The sequence below is a fragment of the Gopherus flavomarginatus genome, chromosome 4, assembly GCF_025201925.1.
Source record: "Gopherus flavomarginatus isolate rGopFla2 chromosome 4, rGopFla2.mat.asm, whole genome shotgun sequence".
Taxonomy (NCBI): Eukaryota; Metazoa; Chordata; order Testudines; family Testudinidae; genus Gopherus; species Gopherus flavomarginatus.
The window spans coordinates 105,592,403-105,620,208 of record NC_066620.1 but is presented as its reverse complement, the minus strand read 5'-3'; the positions used below and the strand labels follow the sequence as shown (position 1 = coordinate 105,620,208).

Here is a 27,806-nt window from a genome sequence, read left to right as displayed (position 1 = left end):
AGTGTATCTATGAGGGACCATCGCAACCCCGACTAGACTTATTAGCTCTCATGGTCACCCTATATCTCCCAGTTCACACTGCATAGGCTCTCCTAGATTAGGGCATTGGGCAGCAATATGCCCTAGTTCACCACAGGCATAATAACATAGGTACCCCACCCGGGGCAGCCCCCTATTTTTCGGGCTGCTGGGATTTATCCCCCGAGTCTTCCTTCCCCAGTTCTCCAGTCTCTCCGGGACGGCCGGCTGCTCTTCCGCCTCCTGCCTCCCCTCCATTTTCCGGCCTGGAGCTAGGGCAAACCGGTGCCTCGGCGCAGAGGCTGGTCTCCGATTCTGGCGCCTTCCTTCCCCGGTGGTTTGAGAAAGTTCCTGGGCTGCTAAGTGTCTCTCCATGAGAGCAACTAGTTCGTCATAAGAGGAGGGATCATTTTGGTGGACCCACCCCCGTATGTCCGGCTTCAACCCCCTCATGTACCTGTCCAATACCAGGATTTTCACCACCTTCTCCGGCCCATGGGTCTCGGGGCGGAGCCACTTCCGAGCAAGGTGTATCAAGTCAAATAGCTGGGACCTCGGTGCTTTGTCATCTCGGAACTTCCACTCGTGGAAGCGCTGGGCCCTTATGGCTGGCTTCACGCCTGCCCTCGCCAGGATTTCCACCTTCAACTGAGGGTAATCCATAGTTGCTTCTGTGGTCATGTCAAAGTAGGCTTTCTGGGCCTCCCCACACAGGAATGGAGCCAGGAGACCTGCCCACTGGTCTTGGGGCCAGGCCTCCCGCAGTGCAATCCTCTCGAATGCAAGGAGATATGCCTCTATATCGTTGTCTGTTGTCAACTTCTGTAAATAGTTGTTCTCCCATAGCACCCGGGTCCCCTGGGCCCCATGCGTCATCATGGTCAGGGCTTTCAACTGGTTCACTACTTTGTTCAGGGTGGCTCGATCTTGGGCCGCCTGACTCATCAGCAGCTGGTTTGTCTCCTGTTGGACCCATACTGACTCTTGCTGGGCTGCCACCTGTACTCTGGTAGCCTCTTGTTGAGCCGTGGTGGCCTGCATCAACGCCTTCACTACGTCCTCCATTTTTTTTGGGGGGGGGTTACCTTGCCCTGTGATGGCTTGCCACAGAGCCTCCCTCACTAGTGCATCCCACTCCTGACACCAAGTGTGGCAAAGTACCTGCTTCTCCTCTGCTGGCTCAGTCCCTTGCTGCCTTGGAGCCACAGGCTTGGGCAAAGCAAAAGCCCTTCCCAGTCGCACAGGGTCTGGCCAATCCCTTCTCAACCAGTCCCTTGCTCAGTTTTTCTCTCCTTCTGGGGAGAGTGCAATCTGCCTTGCAGGAAGAGTTTCAGGGTCCTGCTGCACCTACTTGCTGGCAGCTACTCTACTTCTCTCCTCTCCCCTGCTTCCCTGCCAGGGAGGGTTTAAAAAGGTCCCCAGCAATTGGGGCCAGCTGAAGCTAATTAGTTCCCTGGTAACCCCTGTTCCAGCTGAGCCTTCTTTCTCCATGGCTATCTCCCGTCAATGGATAGGGACAGGCCTTTTAACCCCTCTGGGACTAATTACTACCCCTCTCCTGGTAGCTAATTGTCCTGAGTTTGCCACACCACACACTACTTGCCAGCTGTGTCCCCTTTCATCTTTTCCACAGAGCTTCAGTGCTTAGAGGGACAAGGAACAGTAAAATTACCCTGGCAGTCCAGCCAATTCTTAAGCAAAAGACTCACTTTCAATTAAAATACACTAAGATGCCTACATAGTCATTTGAAGGCTACACTCCCCACTTGTAAATTTAATGTCATCTTGACATTTCTATCAGCAAAATATACCACCGGTCCATTTCAGTTAGCCTATAAGATCCATGGTAGAACCATGTAACTCAGACATTGGGCATATGGCAAGCTATTTAAATAATATAATAAATATTAACTATAAAATATTGGCTGGACCAATATCCATACCGGAAGGCAATATTCTTTCATTCATTTTCTGATATTATCTCAGTCTTGGATAAAATACAGGATAAGATACAGAAATAAGCACTTGGTATGACATGTGACATATATGAGGCTAATGCCATGGTGCATTCACCAATCCAATAGTAGGATTTAATCAATAATAATAGGTATTCCTAGATGTTTATATGACCTAAATGTCAGTGGATTGTTCTGATGATTTGTCCTCTTGTGCACTACTGACTTCAGGTTCCATGGTATTGTTTTTACATTCATGTCTGACAGTAGCAGGTGCAAATGTCTCATCAGGCTGATCAGCAGTCTCCAAGTTTACAGTATCAATAACATTCTCACTTCCCAAGTGTGGATAAAAAGTTTCTGTTTCTGGATTCAGAATCTCTGGTACCATCACATAAAGTAGTTGATCTTCACTCTCACTATCAGAATCACTGGAGTCTACATTCCCATCCTTGTTTTGATCTGCTATAGGGCTGTCAAATGATTTTTTAAAAATCGCAATTAATCGTGAGATTTAAAAATATAGTAGCAATTAAGTGCAGTTGTAATTGTACTGTTAATAATAGATTACCCATTTAAATTTATTATACATATTTTTGGATGTTTTTCTACATTTTCAAATATATTGATTTCAATTTCTACACATAATACAAAGTGTACAGTGCTCACTTTATATTTTTTATTACAAATATTTGTGCTGTAAAAGATAAACAAAAGAAATTGTATTTTTCAGTTCACCTCATACCAGTACTGTAGTGCAGTCTCTTTATCATGAAAGTGTAATTTACAAACTGTAGTAAGTGAAGGCTCTAATAAAGGCCTAGTATGAGGCCTGAGGCCTAAACTAAAATAATGGCCAAGACTTTGCTAACATAAAGCAAAGTAAAGCTGTGAGCCAGAGGCAGACCCTGCTCACAGAAGCTGGCTAGGAAAGGGCTGATGCTGCAAAAAGATACGTTCCTAAAAGGTACTGAACACTAGAGATCAGAATATTCATATACTTGCACATTCCACACAGATAACAAGGAACAGGCCAACCCATCCCAATGACAGGGGCAAAAGGGTAATATGATGGATAGAGTTGTTTTGATCGAACCAACATGTACAAGGTGAGAGGCGGCACTTTACTACGTAGAGGGGTTGTACCTTACTACGTAGAGGGGCTGCACCTCAATACATCAGGAGTGATGTGTAACTTGTTTGTACCTGTGTATAAAAATGTATCCTTGGGGCGATGTCTTTGTCCAGCCTAGGGGGCAGTGGAAAGTCCCGCCACTAACTGAGCCGAGTCCATTGACCGGGGACACTTTCTCGTAGTATGCCCTGTAGAGTAACAATCTGGAGGGAACTGCAATTGTGTCCATACGGCAATAAACCTGGCCGACGTGCCTTCGTACCTTACTAGACTCTGTGGTCATTGGGGGTTCTCTCGGGGTCTGCTGTGTCAGCTATCTGCGCAGAGCTGGGGCAGCACACAGAGAGAACACATGCACGCAGCCGAATGATACCAACAAGGAGAGAGCAGAGCAGAGCACCACACCGGTAGCCTCTGACAACACACCTCTGACAACACTGGTGACCCCGACCGCTGCTCTGGTAAGTAAGCAAGCTGTCCGCTGACAACACATCTCTGACAACACAAACATAGTATTATTGTGGGGTATTTTTACATAACTGCACTCAGAAACAAAACAATGTAAAACTTTAGAACCTACAAGGAAGCATGAAGGGGCATATGAATGTTCAGTGTAACTGGCATGTGAATATCTTGCAACACTGGCTAAAACACTGCCATGCGAATGCCTGTTCTCACTTTCAGGTGAAGTTGTAAATAAGAAGAGGGCAGCATTATCTCCTGCAAATGTAAACAACCTTGTTTGTCTTAGTGATTTGCAGAACAAGAAATAGAACTGAGTGGACTTGTAAGCACTAAAGTTTTACATTGTTTTGTGTTTTGAGTGTAGTTATGTAAAAAACAAAACAAAAAAATTACACCTTCACAATAAAGAGACTGCACTACAGTACTTGTGAGGTGAACTGAAAAATACAATGTCTTTTGTTTATCTTTTACAGCACAAATATTTGTAATAAAGAATATAAAGTGAGCACTGTGCACTTTGTATTCTGTCTTGTAATGGAAATCAATATATTTAAAAATGTAGAAAAACATAAGAGATTTTTAAGAACATTTTGATGCCATTTCATAAGCTTCTTTCATCTGCTGTTTCCATTTCTCAGTGTAATCTTTATGGTCTCCAGCTGCAGATTTAGAGTTTATAGATAAACAAGTGGGTAAACATGGTGATATACCACACAGTAAATAAAAGGGTGAGCAGCCATGGCCTCATTTCACATACAGGTATAGACATAGATTACCTTGCTAAGGGAGTCCTTCCAGTTTGATTTTTGTTCTTGTGGCAATCTAACAGAATTCTGTTCAATCTTTCTGCTTGCCCATTGCTGTGTGAGTGGTGCAGGGTTATGTAAGATGTTTAATTTTGCAGTAGTGCTGTACCCATCTGAAAAAAAAAATCATATTCTTCACCTTGGTTATGATGAATCATTTTGGGGAAACTACATTTCAAAACAATGTAAATGAAGATCTCATTGCCTGACATGCTGATGGTAGAATAAGGTTGAACAAACTTAGTGAAGTGATCCACTCTGACTAAAATTATTTATATCCACCTTTGCTTCTTTCTAGATGCAAGAAGTTTATTGACACAAGCACAAATGGTTCTGTTGTAACTATGTTAGTTAGTGGAGTTCTAGTAGGCTGGTGAGGTTTCTTTTGCTCAATTCATGTAGAGATGCTAGTGACATAAAGAGGAACACTGAACATTATCTGCAGCCAATAAAAACACTCTCTCATGAGACTGGTTATTCTCTCTGGTCCTTGAGGTCCCATCTCTTCATGTAGTTCTTGATATACTTGTCTTTTGTATTTTTCACATAATACCAGTTGATTTCTTGACTTGGTTTGCCAATAAATTACTCCATTTTTCTCCAAATACAATTGGTATGATTCACACATCAGAGCGGAGATCCTAACGCATCCTCCTGTGTTTTCATCATTTATAAGGTTTGCATTCCAAAGACTTATAATGAAGAATTTTAGCAATAGCTGGATTTTTTTTCTGAACTACCAACATTTCTTCTCATGGCAATAGACTTTCTGGTAAATTTAATGCTCATGGACAAGATTTCTACTGCCAAACAGTTGGTAGTAATAGCTCCCAACCAAGGTACCTTGCCATCTCTTGTACATTCAAGGCCTGTACAACAGCATTCATATAATCTTTGCTTGTCTTTTCTATGCTTTCTGCAATAGCTTTCCATATCAATAGGCATTCTGGCTAGGGCATCTGCCTCCACATTAGATTTCCCTGAAGAATATTTCACACTGAAGTTAAATTCAGCTAATTCTGCAACCTACCAGTGTGTTGTGACAGTCACCTTTCCAAAGATAAACACACAGGTTATTGGGTTATCACTGTAAGTTATGAAGGGTTGTGCCTAGTCACAAAATTTGTCAGTGAAAGCCCATTTTAAAGCTAGAAATTCCAGCTTTCCTGAAATGGTATTTCAAGCATCTTTAATTTTTTAATATACTGTTTCTGATTTCTTTACTTTGTTTGTTCTCCTTTTGCTGGGGCACTGAGGTATAAAATCTGATCTTTTTAAACTCTGGCACTGTAGACACTTTTTGATTTTCCAACTCTTCCTGCTCTTCACTATTTAAGAGGTTTGTTATATATATTTGACTAAAGCAAAGTAGTTTTTTTGCTGCAATTTTACTGCAGTCTGTCCCAGAAGTGCCCAGAGAGTCTGTCTTCTCTTAAATGTTCATACTTTAGCTAGTATAAGAGTTTTCCTACCTCCTTTCTACCAACCATAGTGCTTGCAAACACTTAAATCTTCTCTGCTAATACTCTTCAAAGCTTTTGGAGGTTAGGTAAGGACTATACTTAGCTGGGCCCTGGATAACTCACTTCTATCCTCTATTGTCCTTCCTCTGTTTTCTTTTTAAAAAATCATTTTTGTTTGTCTTGCCTTCTGCACCTTGTCCTGGAACTGCCCATGGCAGCTCATTCATCTCAGAGAGGGCAGATCTTTGCAATTCAAGATGGTAAAAATCTTACATTGGTGAGCAGTTTCTCCCAATGAGTGCTGCCACTTATATCTGTGGGACTGTTTGCATGAGTAACTGCTCACTGGTGTAAGAGGTTTCCAGCCTGTTTTTAGGACTTTAACTATTCTGAATAAGGTTGCAGACTCATGCATTCCATTGCATTTCTTCTCATTCTTTAGTTTTCTTCATCACAGCTTTAATTGGGTAAATGGGCCATCCATGAGACAATCAGTTCTCCCTTTTCCTTTTTGAAACCTTTTGTTTCTAAAAAGAATAGAACTATGTGTGGAATAGTTGCAAACTAAATTCTCAGCTCATTCCATTTTTATGCATAAAGGCATACATGACTGATGCAAAGGAGGAGCATAACAAAACAGTTGAGATTCAGTCCTGCAGCCCTTATGCAACAGGAGCAGGACCAAGGTTTCCACCTTTTTGTACATACACCTTTTGATCTAGCATTGGCGACCACATGGAGGCCTGAATCTCTTGTGTGGGAAACATAAACCCTATGAGCATATTGCCATAAAATTCAGTATGCCTCGCAGCCTCTACTTAGGAAACACCCAGGGATTAGAGTGAGAAGGGATGGTGGGATCAATGTGCAAAAAAAGCACCTCCATCTCAAACAAATACTATTTATCATTCCCTCACATTCACAAGCACCCAACTGACTTCCAGATGTTCAAAGGAAGAAACTGAACAGTGGGAAATTCTGCCACTCTTGCTATTTTGCCCTTTGAGAGTGGAGGGAATAATAGGGTCTCAACACTGAAACATGAAGTGATGATTTAAGTCATGTTGTTATGACACAAAGGGGATATTTTCCCCTATACATATGAAATTGGATATTTGTGTTTAAAAAAAAAAGCTTTTGAATGATTCAGGACCATTGATTTGTATGCAAAGCTTACCCAAATACCAGCTTGATATTCTCATTGTTACCCCAACTCTCTATCCTCTTTTTGTTTACAGCACTCACTTGTTTCAAGAGAGATTTTAAGCAATTTGGGGCAAAGACTGTGCCTACCTGTGTGCTTTTGATCAGAGTGAACCTAGAACTCATTCAAATAGCTTCAACGACGACTAGCACAGTGGGTCCCCCGCACCTGACTGCGCCTTTGGATTAAACCTAGGCAAAATTTTTCAGATGAAATTTATTTACACACATACAAAAAATGCAGATTTGGTGAGCCAAAAATGTTTTGCAAATTCATGTCAGTTGCTAAATTGTTCATGTTGAGGGGAGACGGAGTGATAAATGTCAAATTATTAAGTTTTGTTTCAGAGTTTTCAAAACTCAACATTTTTTTAATTTGAAATATCTTTTTGTTTCAAAACTTCACTCAATTTAAAATATATATGTTTAAATAATGCTCAAAAATGAAACAAAATATTTTCAGTGGGACGGGGAGGCTAAACATTGTTTGACCCAAAATTATTTTTAGGCATTTTTTTTTCACTTTTGAGCTTTCCAAAAATCCCCAAATAATTTGTTTGACCTGAAACACTTTTGCTGCTGCTGTATTGTTTTGTTTTGCTTTTTAAATTGCCAGCGGATTGAAAAATCCATAATTTGCACGTTCTTCTTTGGATGCTACTGCAGTATATATGATAAATAATAACAATGCCCTGCACATTAGTAGTCTTGGATGCAGGACACATACATTCAGGTCAAGGTCTGTTGGATTAGTGGAGATAGTAATTCCTGAGTTGTGGGTAACTACATCAAGATTCATAGCTATACATAAATAAAACATTACTGATAGCAATTTACACTTTTCTGCAATCTTGACACAGCTGTTTGACTTGTGGGATGATTAATTTACACTTAAGGAAAAATATAGTGAGAAAAGCAACTCTTCTGTCCGACCCATTCTTTGCAGCATATGTCAACAGACCTGTTACTTCTCCTGAATTCTGAGCAGCTGGCTAGAAATATTCTTATGCGTCAACGAACCTTAGAAGAACTAAGTTAAGCAGTTAATGGACTTCATTCAGGAACCCTCTGCTCTGTTGGGATTCCCTCCAAGACATTTGCCACTTAGCTTATTCAGAACACCTTGCCCAGTTCTGGGACAACACTTCATCCAGTTGTCTGGGAGTTCAAACATTCACTTCGACTCCAGCTTGTCACTCAGGTTAGGTTTGTAACAGCTTTTTGCCCATGCTGGCCAGGCCCAGATGCAGGGGGTTTAGGTATGGGGTGATACCACAGTTCCAATTCATCTCACACACCACACAGTTCATATACATTTTCCTGAGCTATTAACATCTATACTTCTTGCACTTACAGACCAATCGCTTTGCAGATAGCATAAGGCAAGCGTATTGGTTCAGGGTGTTTCTGCCTACTTGTTTACAGTAAACATACCCACAGTAGTTAGTTGTTTCAGCCAATACTTCTTCGGGCTTGTTCAGCAGTTACTTGTTCAGGCGTGTCCTGTTTTATCTTAGGCCTACTTGTGTCAACTAAGAAGCCCTACATACTCTAACATAGTCTCTCTGATAGAGTCTGTGCTAGACGGCAGCATTTTAAACACCTTCATTATGGTATGGCAACTCCGCTTAACGGTGTCTGCAACTCTGCACAACAGTTTATGACAGAATTGAAAGGAGCACATCTTTTCAACAAAATGTACAGTGCATTTAGGGGGTTGTAATATCTATTTTTGATTGTGACCGGGACACACAGCTCTTAAGATGGCCCAGCCACCATTGGGACAAAAGAATAAAGATGCTTTCTGAATGTATTAAGGAGATTTTTGACTGGGTCTGGAAGTCTGTAGCCTTCCCACTTTTATATATGAGGAATTCATAGCAAGAAAATATCCCTGGAGTGTGAAAATGGGATAAGTCATCATGAGGATGTATCAGGGTAGGAGGAAATATACAGTAGAAAGAAGATCCAAAAAAATCCCCAAAATGATAGTGAAATGTCTAGACTAGTTCCAATAGAATCACTTGCCTCAAAAGCAACCTAATCCCATGCCACACTTCCAAGTCAAAGGAAGTTTTGATACTATTTTTAATGGCATAAGACCAGATCCTTTGTTTCATTGTGTCCTCTTTTGTGTACATGGTGTGCATGCTGAAGCAATACGTATGATGGGAGTGTATTTAGAGCTAGATTTTGGTCTCAAATAATTGGTTGCATATTGTCAAATATCTTGTAAACTCAGCCACTGTGACTGAATACACTACTGGTTCTGATTTTTAACAAGGCAATCAGCAGTGATTCACAATGTTGTCCACTAAATATTGCAATTGGCTCTGCCAATAAACCAAGAAAATGGAAAAAAAATATAGAAACGTTGGTTGTTCTGTTTAATCTGAAGCTCTATAATCTTTGTGAATTTAGTAAAGTGATGAAGAGGTCACAGTAGCTAAGCTCCCAATTATGATTGGCTTGAAATTTTCAAATCTCAGAGATTTTGTCATTGCTGATAAGAGTTTTAATTATTCAGGAAACTCTACAGTGGATAGTTTGAGTGCTGAGAAATTGCCCCATTGCAAGTAAAATTTGCTATCTATTTATAATAGCATGGAAGTAATCTCAAGGCATTTACAGCCCCAAACCAAGTATTCATGCATTGCTGTATACATCACTCTGTGCTACTGTCCATCGGTGTGTTGTGAGAAAAGTTGATTTGTTTCAATCATTAGAAGCTGAACTGAATATGCAGTATTTTGTACATGCTACCCTTCAACCTTTTGTTACGGGGATAAACAAGGATACGGCAAGTGTGCACCATGACTTTCTCGTTGTGGACAAAAAATGCTGAGTTTTGTTTTGCATTTCATTTTCAACCCAACTAAAACTTTTTGCAGAATTCTGTCCCTACACTGCACTTCCAAAAGTATGTGAAATTTTTGTGGAAGCATTTTTTTCTTTTCTTGGTTCTGTGAAAGACAGCATGGGAGCTTGCATCTGCTTTTGTTAACTATATAGCACAACAGGGAGAAGAAATGAAAGAGCAAATTGCCTTCCATTATCTGCAGTGTTAAATCCAAAGCGACCGGTTTTCAGTTTTGAGGCATTACATAATCTAAGAGAGCCTAAACTTTATGCCTACCCTTCAAAAGCACAGTTATATCCATGAGAAACAAAGATCCACATGTAAGGAATACCAATGACTATTCACTGTAGCCAGAATCAGAGAAAGGTAACACTGAGAAAAGCAAACTATTGAAGTAAGGGCCATAGAAGAAAAGTATGAACTAAGCATATACTTTTTTTAAAAAAGCCTATAGTAAACCTCTTATAGGTGAGATAAGAAGAGCATGTTGCTTCTTTTGTATCATTCCCATGCATCTTGGAGAAGGCCAGGGGAGAGTTTCCACTGAAGACTAAATGCACAGCAGCATTGCCATCTGCTATTTGAGTACTTATGGTATCAGTAGAGAGAATGAGTATAAACACCATGAGAAGCCACTTGAAAACAAGTCATGCAGTAGCAAAGGAAAAATCTTTTTGCAAGTTGCAGTAGACCACAAAATAAAGTAGAGGAGGAGGAGGAATGGCAAGATCCAGCGAAGAATGGGACTAGATCAGGGACAGGCACCCTATTGAGTGGTACAACCACCATGTGTGTACATGTGTATAACCACTCACTGGGTGTCTTTTTCTTTTCAATCTTCAGGAAGAGGCAGCCAGAATTCTCGCCCACCAGCCAGTGTCCGTCGGCACATGTGCAGCTTTGAAAAATCCCACACTGCAGTGAATGTGTAAGAGAAGCTGCATGACAAATAGCGGTTTTACCCCTTGCTTTCTCTTTCTCATGGGTTTATCATTTCTAATAATGGGACAAATGTGGTGCATGCACTTAAGGATGGGGAATTTGCTTATGTGCCCTGTTTTGCACAATGCCTTAATCTGATTGTCCATACATTCTTTAGAGGACACCGTTGAGTAATTTTTTTAGAGCTTTCATTTTTCATTATCTTCACTTTTGTCTGTAAATGCCTACTTACAAGTTTGCAAATACATATTTCCATACTAATTTTATCTTTTTTCCATTTAGCCAGCATTTTTTCTCCCTTTTTACCGTTTTGCATGGAGTTGAGATTATCCTGTGTGCTTTTAACAACTTCAGTTTCTTTAGTGGCTGACTCATGACAAGACATCTTTGCTGTGCACTGCTCTTGCTGACAGCACTTGCTAGTGAACTGCTGCTGTAGAGCCAGCAAAGAAAACATAAAACACTGGTTTGGTGGGACTCACAAAAATAGAGAAGACACAAGGAACTTTGTATAAATGAGATCTGCAGGATCTAGCCTATAATGGCTATTGGTTTTTTTAAGTGTCTCTTTAAGGCAATTACATGAGAATAGTTTTTATTCTGCATCTTATTTTTAAAAGATATTTAGAACGCAAAATACTGTAACAGTTTTATGATTGGTCAAATTGTTAGCTATAAACCTTTGCAGTAAGCCTCTAAGCAAATACGAGACTATTGTTGAAAATATGCTAGCTGTTGTGCAAAAAGTCTGTGGTCACTCCTAGCCTTTTCCCTTTATAACCCTGCTTGCTGCACCAGGGAAGACAGCATAGTGACTAGGCAGAAGTCCACTTCTTATACACTTGCACAACAATTTTGGGCAATATACAAAGCTACTTATAATTGGGCTGCAGTTTATCTCCACCCTCCCGTCAGTGAAGTGTCATAGAATTTAGCATTCTAGTGTTTCTGTGCGCCTTTCAGGAGTCCATACTACTGACAAGCAGCAATAATGATAGTTTTCAGCCCTCTGATTTGTTTAATGGAAAAAAATACAGTATGGTGCATCAGATACTGCAAGAGTATTTTGATGTAAATGGTGATGGTATTGCAGTGTTTTGGCAGCAGCCATATGTGCCTCAATGAAAGGAAAACCTTATAAAGTCAATTTAAGGATTGGCACAAACATTTCCTCATGAACTCCCACTCCAAAGATAACATGCCTTCTTTTCTGATCTTGAACAAATCCCTCAGAGTCCCAACTGCACGTCAGGGAGGATTGATTAAGAAATGGGAAGATTGATATTGACATGCCATTAGGAGGCAAATAGAGAACAGTGCAACAATAAAAATTCTAAAAAGCGTACAAAGGTGAGCTAGAAAACTCTGCTATGGAAGGAAAGGCAGTAGCTTCTTGATCTTATTTTTACCACCTTTTTAAAAATAGTAAAAAATGTCCTTGGCCAGGATAAGTCAGGAGACCTACCACTAATGGAAAAGTAAAAAATAAATGAGCCTTAAAAATGGCTTTTGGTGGTAATAGGTTACCACCTATTAAAGAGCAGCTGATTTTCCTGAAGGGCCCCTCTTTAACTTCACCAACTCCCAGAAATTGGAATAAAGCAATAAATGCATGTGTGAATTTGAAGTCCCCTTTTTCAAAACAGAACCCTTAACTTTGCAACTCCCTCCCTTCCAGCTGTATGGAAACAGATTTAGAGACCTGTACTTTTTCTTGATCTGGGCCATATCTAGCCTTGGGTATTTTGCACCCAGTTATAACAGCTTAAGAATCCCATCCCATATCTTAGAGGGAACCTAGCAATGCAGGGGCATAAAATTTAAGCATAATTAAACATATTATTTTAATTGGAAATTCAAAGAGTTTGGGGTTTATTTTATCCAAAGTCACTCAACCACTACTAAAACTTTCAGATACACCCATATCACCCTGACTCCTTCTTGTGTCTGATTGTTTACATAGTAAGGTGTATAATACCACCATTTTATATCAGATTTTATAGCTTCTTGTGGCAACCATGTTGAGTTTGCATTCAAAATGGTGACAGAGCAGTAAGGACAGCTTAGAGCATATCTGATGGCCCTTTTAAGATTTCTTTAGTTAAATTTTGAAAAGTCAGAGTATCCTGGAGAATCTTGCAGGTTAGAGATGAAAAAGACATAGTACATCACCTAGTCCATCTCTCTCCCAGTGCAGGATTGTTCCTTGTGTTGTCTAAGCAAATGTCTGACTCAATGGGCCTTCACCTTTTCTGTTAGAAGATTGTTCCACATGCTAACAGAACTCACTGTCAGGAAGTTTTCCTGTTACTAAGAGTCTCATGCAGTCTGGAGTGGCTCATAACCATGAGTGCCGACCTCAGGGTAGACTGTCAGAAACAGGGTAGACTCCCCAAACTGGTGGCGTGATCCATAAATTATATTTCACCAAGCCATAACAAATGTGAACTCCTAGATCACTAAATCAGTCCTGGAGTCCCAGCCAGTCCCCTTAAGCTTTCCAGTTTGTCTTGCAACCCAAGCAAGAAGGAGTTAGTGATAAATGGTCACCCTAAAAATCACAAGTCCCAAGAGAGCAGTCACTTACCCCAGCAGTTCGTACCCTAAATCTTACCCCAAAGACAACGCCTGGACCAATCCAGTAATGAACTATTTAAAGGTTTATTAACTAGGAAAAAGTAATAAGTTATTTACAGGTTAAAGCAATAAACGTATGCCCACAAGTGAGCTGCAATCTAAATCCTAATAGTGACAGAGTTGTAGTGATCTGTCAATTCAAAAGGTCTTTCCTGGGGGATCTCTTGCTTCAGTGTAGAGTGTCTGGCTCTGTGAGAGTTCAAACAGCAAAGAGACCTTTATCTTTTACATTTAATCTTCCAGTCTACAAGATGAGCTCCCTTGCACGTAACTTCTCCAAGGTATAATAGGGCCATTTCACCAGTCCTTTGTGCTGCAATGTTCCTTAGTGGCCCATTTAATCTTGATAGCGCTCTTGAATGATGGTGGTGGTAGTGGTGGGGACGATTCCCAAGTGTGGGTTCACAAGTTCAGAGTCAATATTTTCAAAGTTCTAAAGCACATCTTACATAGTTTCTTATAGCATGGAATACAGGCATTACAAGTGAGAATAATGCATCACTTGTCTAAACATTAAATACAGCCTTACAAGACTAATACCTATTCTGAACAACGCTAACATACAGGTGAGCTGCTTTGGTTTCCAGCTATGAGTTTGTCAGTTTTTACCTAATGCCTATGGCCTTGGCCAGAGCTGACACTTGGTTTACTAGTATCACATAGCCAAAACTGTGGCTTTGTTAATTTCATCCCCTGGCTTTCGGTTATATGTTGCTGTACCACACTACATAGTTACTCCCGTCCTTGGTGGTAAAGTCCTTTAGATATTTGAAGTCTGTTTCATGCTGCCTGGCCAACTTATGCATATTTAGCTGTCTTAATCTTTCCTTATATGCTATTCCTTCCAGATTCTGATCATTTTTGTTTCTCGTCTTTGAAACCTTCCAGTTCTTCCATATCTTTCTGGTAATATGGTGACTAGAACTGATTTGGTTTTGCACAAAAGCCATAAAAGACCCATTGGAATCAATGACAAAACTCTTGTTAACTTAAGTAGTATATGACTGGTCTACAAGGAGTGACTGTTACTTCCATGCTCCATGGAGTGATGCTTTTGAATATGCAAAGTCCGTTGGTATTTTTCTAGCCATGTCACCTCGCAAATTCGTGGCAGATTTGCTATTCAGTATCAGCCCCAAGTCGTCTTTAGCAGTATTGCTTTCCAGACCTTGATCTCCCACTAATGTTAGATTCTTTTTCCTCAGCTGTGTTATTTTGCATTTTTCCAAACTGAGCCTCACTTAGTTCTTTTCTGTCCATATTTCTAAGCTCTCTAAGTTCCTTTACATCATGTTCCAGGCTTAACAGGTGTTCTCTGCTTTTCCCATTTTAATATCAGGGGATTTCATTAATATGTTGCTTAGTCTCTTTTCTAAACTATTAATGGAGCTATTAAATGTGAACTGAATCAGCTCTAACTCTGCTCCCCATGGTATCCCACAACTTAATACATTGCTATAGTTAATGGCCTTTTAGTCAGTTTTGAGTCTGTGATGTTACTAACCAAGCCAATCTGAATTTATTTTTAAATTCAGGTTTTATAAGCAACAGCACCACACACTTTTAGTAAAATTTAGACTTGTGGAGCCAAATTTTCATCTGGTGCACACCGACCATTTCATTTATGTGAATAGACCTATGTTGATTCACATCACTTCAAGATCTGACCCATTATGACTACTGCGTTCCCTGAATCTACTAACTTTGCAGTCCTGTCAACAACAACAACTTTGGGCTGGTCTACAATATGGGGGAAAATCAATCTTAGATACGCAACTTCAGCTACGTGAATAACGTAGCTGAAGTCGAAGTATCTAAGATCCAATTACTCACCGTCCTCACGGCGCGGGATCGATGTCCGCAGCTCCCCCTGTCAATTCCGCAACTCCGTTCGGGTTGGTGGAGTTACGGAATCGATATAAGTGCATTCAGGGATCGATATATCACATCTAGATGAGACGCGATATATCAATCCCGGAGCAATCGATTGTAACCCGCCAATACGGAGGGTAGTGAAGACGTACCCTTTGTCTAGTAAGATTTTTCTAAATTTACTCTAGGTATTGCTCATTGCTCAATAATCCCCCAGGTAGGACCTGTTCTTTCTCTGTCCTACAATTCAGAACTTTGTTGTGTTAATCAGAAATCTAGTCAAAAGAAGAAAATAATCAGATTCACAACAAATATTTTCACAAATGAAAGCATTGACTTACTTTCACTTTGATTCACTGCTCTTCATTTTCTTGAGTATTTGGAGGATTTGCCTTGTATTCAGGAAAAATATTCACAATTCTGAACTTTTTCATGAATTTTTAGCACAAATGATGTCTCAGAAATGCATACGTCATTATTCATTATTCTTCTTTAATATTTGCCATCCATCTTGGGAGCTGAAACAATGCCCTGTGATTTAAGTGACACTCACACAGTGTAAATCACAAATAGTCAAAGACAGCAGTTCACAAACAACCCATAAAGTCGGGCCATTATTTAGTGAACCTTCCCAAATAACCAACACTATTGTAGGGCAAAGGTGCATTCACTCTTAACTGGACAGATAGTTGAAAAGAGGAAGTGGCCTTGCATTTCAGGTGAAGTTGATTCAAACTACTAAAAATTAATGCTGGTGATAATAATTAGCAGTCCGCACCTCTTAGTTATTAACTAATTAATCCTCCCAGCACCCTTGCTAGTAAGCAGGGCTGGCTCCAGGCACCAGCTTATCAAGCAGGTGCTTGGGGCGGCAACTCCGGAGCGAGGCAGCACTTTCAGGTATTTGGGGCAATTCGGCAGAGGGTCCCTCACTCCCATTCGGAGCGAAGGACCTCCCGCTGAATTGCCGCAGATCGCGATCATAGGGTTTTGTTTTGGTTTTTTTTGGCTGCTTGGGGCAGCAGAGCCCCTGGAGCCGGCCCTGCTAGTAAATAAGATCTTGTCTGCACACAACTTGGGTCACTTTAAGTATACCTTACACTTAAACCAAAACAACATACCCCTAGGGTGAGTGCACTTACTCTGGTATAAAAGTGCTTATACTAATACAACTTATTACTATATAGGAAGGGGAATAAGTTTCTCTAAATATAAGCACATTTACCCCAGTGTCCACATCAGGAGCTGTATCAGTATAACTAATTCAGTAGAAAACAAAAACAAACAAACAAAAATTCCACATCCCTAATCAAGATAGTGATACTAAGTACAAAATGTGTGTATAGACCAGGGTTAAGCCATATAATGTTGCTTGAGAGACGGGATAAGTAGTGCAAAGAGGCTGGAAGACTTGCCCAAGTGAGTCAGTGTCAGAGCAGCGAGTAGAATTCAGTGATTCTTGGCTTGTGTTCCCACACTCAGACCACTAGACCAAGTCTCTTCCTCGACCGTACCTAGCCAGCCAGGGTCTGAGTTTGAACATTTTGTGTATACCTACTTTTTAATCAAATAGTTTCAAAGGTATATTTAAAATAGCCCTCGAAATTATATAGAACGTTAAATCTCCCATGTGCATGGAAAGCAATTTGTTTTGTGCTACAAAAAAGAAAAGGAAAGGTTAGTTTAATTAACTAAACTTCCAGAAATGCCAGTGGGAGGTTAAATTTGCTCTAATTATACAGCAGCACAGAGAGGACTGGAGTCAGACAGTGAAAACTGTTGTGACATTCTCATATTATTGAGCTAGAAATTACATTGTAAATGGACTAAAACCAAAATAGTCTGTGATTTCCTTCTTTTGGTGATAATCAAGTACACTAAACAGGCAAAGACCTGAACATGTGCTATAATGAAATTTTGACTGCATGGATCTACTTCACTCTTGAGAAACCTCCTTTATTAGGTTGAGAGAAAGAAATGAACCCATAGTGAGCATGCCTCAAATATCAATCTTCCAGAGAAAAGCTACAGATGTGGCCCATTAGGTTAAGAGACTCCGGGTGTCATTAGGTCAGAGTCAATGTTGCCAAACTGGGGTACAAGGCTTGGAGATGAGACTAATGCTTTTCCCTTTGTCCCTTATCCCCTTTGGTGCCAGAGATACTTTACTCTAGTGACTATCTTGATGGAAGGAGCATTGTGAATGATTCATTGTCCTGACATGAAGGAAAACAGAGTATGTTCTGCTAGCCTTCCTAGGATGGGAAAGACAACTGCACTAAGAAGAGACTTCACTTACTATATAAATTGCTGCTTTAGGGGCTGAAAGGGCTGGTAACCTGCACACGAGGAGTGTGGTAGTAACCCTCATACAAAGATCTCTGCTTCGGCGCTGTCCTAAAATAACATCCCTTCCTCGCAGCAGGGTTAGCTCTGCAGTATAAATGGCCAAAAGGCCCCAGCATTGCCATTAAGGCAGATGATTGATGATTGAGCAGTAGCTAACATTTGCCTTCTGAAATGCTGATAAGACAATGAATCAAAAATAGAGAAGTTTGAACTGTCTCAGTACCTTGGATTTTGGTTTGGGCCTATCTTTTATTGATGGATTTGATAGCCATGTCTCAAGCTGCCAAAAAATAATTCAGGATTTATAAATTCTTAGAGTTTAAGGCCAGAAGGGACCACTGGATCATCTAGTCTTATTTGTGTATCACAGGACATTACATTTCACCTAGTTGCCTCTATATTGAGCCCAAAACTTTTGTTTGGCTAAAGCATATGTTCCAGAAATGCATCCAGTCTGGAACTGAAAACAAGAGATTGAGAATTCACTGCTTCCCCTGGTAGTTTGTTCAGATGGTGAACCATCCTCACTGTTAAAAATGTGTGCCTTATTTCTAATTTGAATTTGTTTGGCTACTGCTTCCAGCCATTGATTCTTGTTCTGCCTTTCCCTGCAAGATTAATGAGCCATTCAGCCTAGTTATGAAATTTCCTGTATACTAGTAATAAATCAAACCTGTCTAATAATACGAGGTGTAGGCCAAATCTTCTATATTTCCATCTCAGCATGATTGGATACTCCCCTTCTCCCCTGGGCATTTGGAGAGGCTAACAAATCAGGTCTTTGGCATATTACGGGGAGAAGCAGAGTGAATTCCAAAGCTAAAGATTCAGAAAATGCATGTATCACCTTTTCTTAAACATAGAGGGATCAAGCCCAGGTTCCTTTACTGATTACATCTGTAACAATATCAGACAAATAAAGAGGCAGTCACCCATGTGACAAACCATTTATCTATATATTTCTCTATATGATTCCGATCACTGTAACATCACTCAAAAACATTCATGAATTTATCTTTACAAACGTAGGGAATTATTATGCATTTAGTAATCAAAGCAAGAAGATATTTAGGTGACTTGTCCCAACATCACACAAGGAGTATGCAGAAAAGCTGGGATTTAGGGCTTATAAATTAAAACTATCACTTTGATTTCTCTGTGAAAAGATATTGGCAGCCAGTGCAGCTTATGGTGTCCAAATTACTTAACAGAGGAGCATATGGAGAACACACAAAAAGAAAAATCCTGGGGTTTATTCCTAGAATACACAAAGTGCCCAAGACGTATCTGATGTGGAAAAGAAGGAGAAACTGCAGCTCACTCAAAACGTGTCCCAGGCAGTAAAGCACAAATAAGCTCATCTTAGTTGTGTCAACAGGACATGTGTGAAATTGCCTGAACATTCAGCATAGAGACGGTCTTAGCTGCAGGGATTTAGGGAAATTGTATTCAGAAGATATGTTACACTGGGTAGACGTTGCCTTAAACCTGTAGCTCCTGGATGATTCAAAGGGCTTTATGTCATCAAAATCTTGCAAAGCACTGAGCTCAACCTGATGACGAGCTCTTAGAAGGGTTGTTAGAAAACCTGCAATTAACAAACAATAAATAGAGTTGATTAATTTTCTTGTCACCAAACCTACCACAAACAGCAACTGTGCAAATAACAGTTCTGTTTTGAGGCATAATGCAGTGTCATGCCCTTGGGTAGAGGAAAAAATGGGCTGTATATTGAAAAAATACAGTCAGGATAGTGATATCATCATCATCAGCTGTTGAGCTTCACAAACGGGGTCTGCAATTTGTGGGACAGACCCAAATTTACCACAGGATTATGGTATGTTCTTCTGTCTGAGTTAATTGATTTGTGCTCAGCCATTTGTGCCTATTCTTAGGCCAAATTAGAAGAGTAAAGTACGGCGTTCTCTCTACTGGCCTGCTTTGGGGAAAAACTCAGTCTCCCAAGGTTTTTTCCTCTTTCTGGAAAAAGATAGGGAGTGCAGAAAGAAAAGACCCACCACTCGCCTTTGGAACACATGGACTCAGAACAGAGCTGTAAATCCTCCTCCTAGCCACAAGGGAGTGTCACCTTAAATCTCTTGAACTCAGTTCTCATACATGGTCATTAGGTGATTATTGAGCAGCATTAAGATTGTGACCCTTAAAGTGACGTGTATGGGAGAGGACTCTTACTCTGTATAATTTTTACAGAGCCTACCCACCGTTCATCACTACAGTTCTTTTTCTTAAAGGATGAAGTTTGTATCACCTCTTCTGGATAGTCTGTGTGAACTCTAAAACCACAACGGTCATAGTACATTGTTTGATAAAAAATAGACAGAAAACCAGAAAAACCAAAATAATTTGTGCATGAAATTTATATTTTTACCCTCAACAAAAGCTAGTAAATATAAGCCCTACTAATGTTGTTTCAGGAAAATAAGCAAGACTTGCATTTTTATTGCACTGATTCCTGTCTGGTCCAGTTTGACTCTTCCTCACCTTTGACCCTTCTTTGTAGGCAGTATGTCAAAAACAAAGCCTGTTTTCAGCTGTCTTGTGTGAATGAAATTTTCAGTTATACCTTTCAGATTATTTTGATCTGCACCTGCATCCTGTCACCATTCCCACAAATATAGGCTCCAAAGCAGGGTTTCTGGAACAATTTGTATAGTGGGGGTGCTGAGAGCCATTGAACCGAACTGTAAACCCTGTATATAATGGAAACTACTTCAAGCACCCCTAGTTCCAGCTCCTATGCTCCGAAGAGGAGATAACACTTTGTCTAGATGTCTTGATGTTATCTGTCTGAGTTATGTGCAGCCATGGGAAGGAGCTGGTGATTGTGGTACATGTAGATAACAGTGACATAGGGAAAGGTATTAGAGACCAAATTGGAGGCCAAATTGAGGCTGCTAGGTAAGAGATTAGAGTCCAGGACCCTCCAGGCTGGCATTCTCTGAAATGCTTCCAGTTCCGCATGCAGAGTCAGTTAGACAGGCAGAACTGCAGAGTCTCAATGCGTGGATGAGTTAATGGTGTAGGGCAGAGGTAATGCATGGGGGGGCCATGTGGGTTCACATCCCCCCCCAAATTTTCTGCTTGGTTTGTACTGAGCATGACATGGACTGAGTATGCTCAGTACCGCGGCTGAAGCCAGCTGTCCTCACTCTTCCCTCCCCGACCCCCCACTATCTGCAGGCACAGTTGTCTCTAATAGGAAGTAGGGTTTTCGGTTTAGTAGGAACTAGGGAACTTTTGGGAAAGGAGGAGCTTATATAGGAAGGATGGGCTTCACTTAAACCCAAATGGAACCAGATTGCTGGCACGTAAAATTAAAATAGTCATAGAGAAGTTTTTAAACTAAGGGCTGGGGGAAAGTTCTGACAGGAGCACACAGTTCAGACAGAGACATCCTGTAGGTGAGGATCAGTTAACAAGAATTCTCTATATCATAGTAAAGAGGAGAGAATAGAAATTGATAAAGTACAAGTAGGAGCTGAAGAGAAACCGTCAAATGAAAAAGAGTCCTATTCTATTGCATCACATGAAGGCAGACAACTAAATATGGACAACATTTATAATTGCTTGTATACAAATGCAAGAAGTCTAAATACTACTAAGCAGGGCTGTAAACAAGGTGGGGGCAAGCAGGGCAACTGCCCAGGGCACAAAGCCATGGAGGCAGAGAAAAGGGGCAGAATGAGGGGGCATGTGGGGTCACCCCGCCCCTGGATTTCTGCCTTCCATTTAGCACAGAGGTTTTCAAACTGTGGGAGCAGGGGCACACCCCACAGTTTAAAAACCATCACCACCTGTTAGGAGCCAGCAGATGAGAAGCTGGTGGGAATCAACCAGTCCGCTTGTGCCAGGGCACTCACTCACTGGCTGCCTGGCAGTCCTTCCTGCCCTGTTCCCCGAGCCGACCCACCTCTGCACTGCCAGGTGCTGCCCAGGCAGGGCGGGTGGCACAGCTCTAAGCTGTGCCCCAACTTACCCTGTCCTGTCCCCCAAAGGAGCCTGGCGCCAACCAGTGACACCCCCTGGAGCCAGCCCCTGCCCACAGAGACTGGCTGCCATGAGATGCTCCCCAAGGCAAGCATCTCATGGCAGCCAGGCTCCATGGACAGGGGCCGGCTCCAGGGGGTGTCGCCAGCTGGCACCAGGCTCCTTTGTGGGAGAGGCAAGAGTGTGTCAGAGGTGCAGCTGAGAGCTGTACCGAGCACCTGGCCGTGCAGAGGCGGCCCGGCTTGGGGAGCAGGGTAGGGAGGGCTGCCAGCTAGTCAGTCCTCTAGGTCCCACAGCACAGAAAGCCAAGGATACACCCCACAGCTTGAAAACTTCTGTGCTAAATGTAGGGCAGATCTCTGGTGGGGGGGGGGGGCATGTTGTTACTAGGGAGAGCAAATATGCTTGCTTTCCCCAGATGCTGAAATAACTAGTTACAGCTCTGATACTGATGGGTGAATTTGAGTGCCTAGTATTAAATGAGGATGTTGAGATAATAGGCATCAGAGAAACTTAGTGGAATGATAATAATTAATGGGACATGGTAATGTCAGAGTACAAAATATATAGGAATGACAGAGTAGGTAGTGAGGATGGAGGAGTGGCGCCATATGTGAAAGAAAACAGTGGCAAATGTAGTAAAAATCTTAAATGAATCAAACAGTACCATAGAATCTCTATGGATAGAAATTCCATACTTGAATAATAAGACTGAAGCAATAAGACTATACTATTAACAACCTGACCAGGATGGTGATGGTGATTGTGACATGGTCAGGGATATTAGAGAGGCTGTAAAAATAGAAAACATAATAATGAGGAATTTCAACTATCTCCATATTGACTGGGTACATGTCATCTCAGGATGGGATGCAGAGATAAAATTTCTAGGCACAATTAATGACTGCTTCTTGGAGTAGCTAGTCCTGGAACCAACAAGCGAAGGGGCAGTTCTTGATGTAGTCCTTGGTGGCACACAGGATCTGGTCCAAGAAGTGAATAAAGCGGAACCACTCAGTAATAGTGATCATAATGTAAATTTAACATCCTTGGTGGAGGGAGAGGGAATACCAAAGAAGCGCACCACAGTAGCATTTAACTTCAAAAAGGGGAACTACATAAAAATGAGGAAGCTAGTTAAGTGGAAATTAAAAGGAACAGTCATAAGTGACACATCTGCAAACTGCATGGAAACTTTTTAAAAACATCATAATAGAGGCTCAAATTAAATGTATTCCCCAAAATTAAAAAACAAAAAAAAAGTAAGAGGCTCAAGAAAATTCCACCATGGCTAAACAACAGAGTAAAAGAGGTGGTTAGAGGCAAAAAGGCATCTTATAAAAATTGGAAATCAAATCCTACTGAAGAAAATAGAAAGGAGCATAAACTCTGGCATGTCAAGTGTAAAAAATATACGTAGCTGGCCCAAAAAGAATTTGAAGAGCAACTACCAAAAGAGACAAAAACTAGCAGCCACTTTTTTTAAGTACATCAGAAGCAGGAACCTTACCAAGCAAGCAATGGGGCCACTAGACAATCAAAGAGCTAAAGGAGTACTCAGGGAAGACAAGGGCATTACAGAGAAGCCAAATGAATTCTTTGTATCAGTTTTCACTGCAGAGAATGTGAGGGAGATTCTCAGACCAGAGCCATTTTTTTTTAGATGAGAAATCTGATGAACTGTCCCAGATTGAGGTGTTGATCGAGGAAATTTTTCAACAAATTGATACATTTAACTAATAGTTCACGAGCATCAGGTGGTATAAGCCCAAGGTTTCTGAAGAAACTCAAATATGAAATTGCAGAACTACTAACTGTAGTTCTGCTTAAAATAGGCCTCTGTACCAAATGACTGGAGGAAGATAGCCAATGTAACACCATTTTTTTTAAAAAGGCTCCAGAGGTGATCCTAGCAATTACAGGCTGGTAAATTTAACTTCAGTACTGGGCAGATTGGTTGAAACTACCAAAAAGAACAGAATTGTCAAACACATAGATGAACAAACTATGTTGGGGAAACATCAACACAGCTTTTGCAAAGGGAAATCATGTCTCACAGATCTACTAGAATTCTTTGAGGGGGTCAACAATCATGTGGACGAGAGTGATCCAGTGTATATAGTGTAGTTGGACTGTCAGAAAGCCTTTGACAAGGTCCCTCACCAAAGGTTCTTAAGAAATGTAGGTAGTTATGGGTTAAGAGGGAAGATCCTCTCATGGGTCAGTAACTGGTTAAAAGACAGGAAACAAAGAGTAGGAATAAATATCCAATTTTAACAAGAAAGGGGTTAATAGCAGGGTTCCATGGGAATCTGTATGGGGACCAGGGTTATGCAACATATTCATAAAGTATCTGGAAAAATGGTAAACAATGAGGTGGCACTGTTTGCAGACAATGTACACAATAAATCAAGGTAGTTAAGTCCAAAACAGACTTCAAAGAGTTACAAATGGATCTCACAAAACTGAGTGACTGGCCAAAAAAATGGCAGCTGAAATTCAACATTTATAAATGCAAGGTAATGCACATGGGAAAACATAATCCCAACTGTACATAAAAATGATGGGATCTAAATTAGCTGTTACCACTCAAGAAAGAGGTTTTGGAGTCATCATGGATAGTTCTCTGAAAACAGCTGCCCAATGCTCAGCAGCAGTCAAAAAAGCTAACATAATGTTAGGAATCATTAGGAAACGGACAGCTAAAACAGAAAATACCATAATTCCACTATATAAATCCATGGCACACCAATACCTTGAATAATTTATGCAGTTCTGGATGCCCCATCTCAAAAAAGATATATTAGAATTGGAAAATGAACAGAAAAGAAAAACAAAAATGAGTAGAGGTATGGAACAGCTTCCATCTGACCAGAGATTAAAAAAACTAGTACTGCTCATCTTGGAAAAGAGACAACTAAGGGAAGATAAGATAGAGGTCTATAAAATCATGAAAGGTGCAAAGAAAATGAATAAGGAAGTGTTATTTTCTCCTCCATATAACATAAGAACCAGGGATCACCCCATGAAATTAACAGGCATCAGGTTTAAAACAAACACAAGGAAATACTTCTTCACGTAATGCACAGTCAACCTGTGGAACTTGTTGCCAGAGGATGTTATGAAGGCTGAAAGTATAACTGGGTTAAAAAAGAATTAGATAAGTTCCTGGAGGATAGGACCATCAGTGGCTATTAGCCAAAATGGTCAGAGATGCAACACCATGCTCTTGGTGTCCCTAAACCTCTGACAGCCCGATGCTGGGACTGGATGACAGGGGATAGATCACTGGATAATTGAACTTTTCTGTTCATTCCCTTTGAGCATCTGGCATTGGCCACTGTGAGAAGATGGGATAACGGGCTAGGTGGGACCATTAGTCTGACCCAGTATGACTGTTCTTATGTTCTTAACAATCTCTTGTGAAATGGTCTGTATGTATCCCAAATGAATTCAGGATAGTACTCATTGCTTTGAATGAACAGTTTAGGTTCCTGTTTTTCCTGTACTGTTTTATATTTTATAATTCGCTTTAAGGTGTGTGCATTGAGTAGCTTTCTCCCAGCCCCACCTTCACTGCTGAATTCCAAATAACCATGTTCAAGGTGCCTGATCTTAGTTCTAGAATAGCAACTGCTCTGCTGCATGTTAAATGTTTTGACAGGATGCACTTACCTGAATCCAGTTCCCTGATTGCCTTCCTTCTGAGTTTAAAGTGACAAAGCTCACATATTTATATGATTCCCTTGCATTACTACTTGTGTATCAAATATGAATTAACAGTCAATTGACATGATGGAAGATAATAAATAGAAAAAAGAGATAAGAGGATGAGAAATTGAGCAAAGTAGTAAAGTGGAAGATGAGAGTGAGAGGATGGCTACCAAAATTCTAAAGCTAGTTCAGACTTAATTAACATAATCATCAGAGAGGGTGAACTCCTGACCCCACTTAAGTAAATGGCAAACCTCCCATGGACTTTAGTAGAAGCAGGATTTCACCCAGAGAGAGTAAACTGAAGTGAGTGAACAAGTAGTTATTATATATTTTGGTGATGGAGTTGCAAGTTAGTTTGATTATCATATGATTGTTGGTTTGGTTTCTTTTACTGTATTATTGAAGGCATAGTGGAGGGCAGAAGCAGAAGTTTAGTGAAGATCTGGATTTGAGGTGAGCAGGCAAAAATATGATAGGGAGTTGTTGGAGAAAAACTTATTTCTTACTTTCTCTACTTCCACAGAGGAAAATTAATGGAGTGGGAGGAAGCAGTAGATGAAGATAGAGCTAGGGAGTTCCTGGCAGTGCCAATTTTTGCCTGTCATGTAATATTCAAGATCTTGGGCACAAAAAGGCTAAAGGGGTGGTTTGAGGATTGAATCAAAGATGGGAAGAGACACACCAGAGGTTAGGAATGAGGGAGCAGGTGATGATAATGAAGTCTACTTAGCATGAGAGAGAGCAGAGTTGAGAAACAAGAACATGAACTGTGCTGGAGAAAATCTGCGTGAGAATGAGAGAGAGCAGCAAAATCAATAGAATTACTTGTGCTTAAAGTTAGGTATATGTTTGAGTGATCTGCTGAATTGGGGTTTAAAGTGCATTGCTGTTAGATGTTATTTCCACATAATGTTCCCTCTTCTGTGCCCAAGATCTTGTATTTGGACTTTCAGAAAGCCTTTGACTAGGTCCCTTACCACAAGCTCTTGAGTAAGCAGTCATGGAATAAACAGGAAATTCCTTTCGTGGATTGGTAACTGCTTAAAAGATAGCAAAGAAGAGTTGGAATAAATGGTCAGTTTTCACAGAGGAGAAAGGTAAGTAGGCGTGTATTGGGACCAGTGCTGTTCAACACATTAATAAAAGATCTGGAAAAAAGGGTGAACAGTGAAGTGGCAAAATTTCCACATAATACAAAAATACTTAAGATAGTTAAGTCCAAAACTGACTATGCAGAATTATAAAGTGATCTCACAAAACTGGGTAACTGACCAACAAAATGGTGATAGCAGCAAAATGGTGATGAAATTCAATGCTGATAAATGCAAAGTCATGCACAGTGGAAAACAACCCCTATAAATACAAAATGGTGGGTTCTAAATTAGCTGTTACCATTCAGGAAAGATCTTGGAGACATTGTGGATAGTTCTCTGAAAACATCTGCTTAATGTGCAGCAGCGGTCAAAAAAGCTAACCCAATGTTAGGAACCATTTGGAAAGGGATAGAAAATAAAGTAGAAAATATCATAATGCCACTATATAATGTGAATAAGGAAGTGTTATTTACTCCTTCACATAACACAAGAACCAGTAGTCACTTGATGAAATTATTCGGCAGCAGGCTTAAAACAAATTTAAGGAAGTATTTCTCCACACAACACACAGTCAATCTTTGGCACTTGTTGCCAGGAAATGTTGTAAAAGCCAAAAATATAACTAGTTTCAGAAAAAAATTAGATAAGTTCCTGGAGGATCGGTCCATCAGTGGTTATTAGCCAAGATGGTCATGGAAACAGCCCCATGCTTTGGGTGTCCATAAACCTCTGACAGCTAGAGGCTAGGGTTGGATGACAGAGGATGGATCATTTGATAACTGCTCTGTTCTGTTCACTCCCTCTGAAGCATCTGGCCCCAGCCGCTGTCAGAAGACTGGATAGTGGGCTAGTTGGACCGTTGCTCTGACCCAGTATGGCTATTCTTGTGTTCCTGATAAGTCTCCCTCAGCATAATTTTGCTATTCCCTGGTTCTCACATCCACTGTGATTTTTCCTCTTTATAATACACATCTTATCACAAACACCACATTAAATTCCCAGAACAGCCCTATCGTGAGGGAGCATTATACTTCTGTAAGTTATGTGCATTTTATTTACACAAATTGTTCTCTTAACTTGGATGCAGTGTCTCAAAAATAATCATTCCTTAGAGTATCGTGCAGAACGCAATGCCAACATATTGTAGAGAATTGCATCAAACTCAATGGCAGACCAAATGTTTTTTCTATGGGAAATGTTTTTATAAAACTTTGTATATTAAAATGTTACTTCTGTGGATATAAAATCTTCTGCCACTAACATTTTCAGTTATTTGACTTGC

The 27,806-nt window shown here is 40.5% G+C and overlaps 2 protein-coding genes across 5 annotated transcripts in view; one reads left to right on the top strand and one right to left on the bottom strand.

Annotated features, from left to right (window-relative positions):
- Positions 1 to 27,806, bottom strand: part of SHPRH (SNF2 histone linker PHD RING helicase) — a 1,098,091-nt gene that overhangs the window by 426,821 nt on the left and 643,464 nt on the right. The window lies entirely within an intron of this gene.
- The window catches only part of GRM1 (glutamate metabotropic receptor 1), a 296,627-nt gene that overhangs the window by 261,170 nt on the left and 7,651 nt on the right, over positions 1 to 27,806 (top strand). The window contains exon 9 of one of the 4 annotated variants that reach the window (XM_050949478.1): positions 10,749 to 10,833. The exons of the other annotated variants lie outside the window; for them this stretch is intronic. Coding sequence (XP_050805435.1) covers positions 10,749 to 10,809 — 61 coding nt within the window. The 3' untranslated portion in view covers positions 10,810 to 10,833. The remainder of the gene's footprint in view (positions 1 to 10,748; positions 10,834 to 27,806) is intronic. 4 annotated transcript variants of the gene reach the window in all.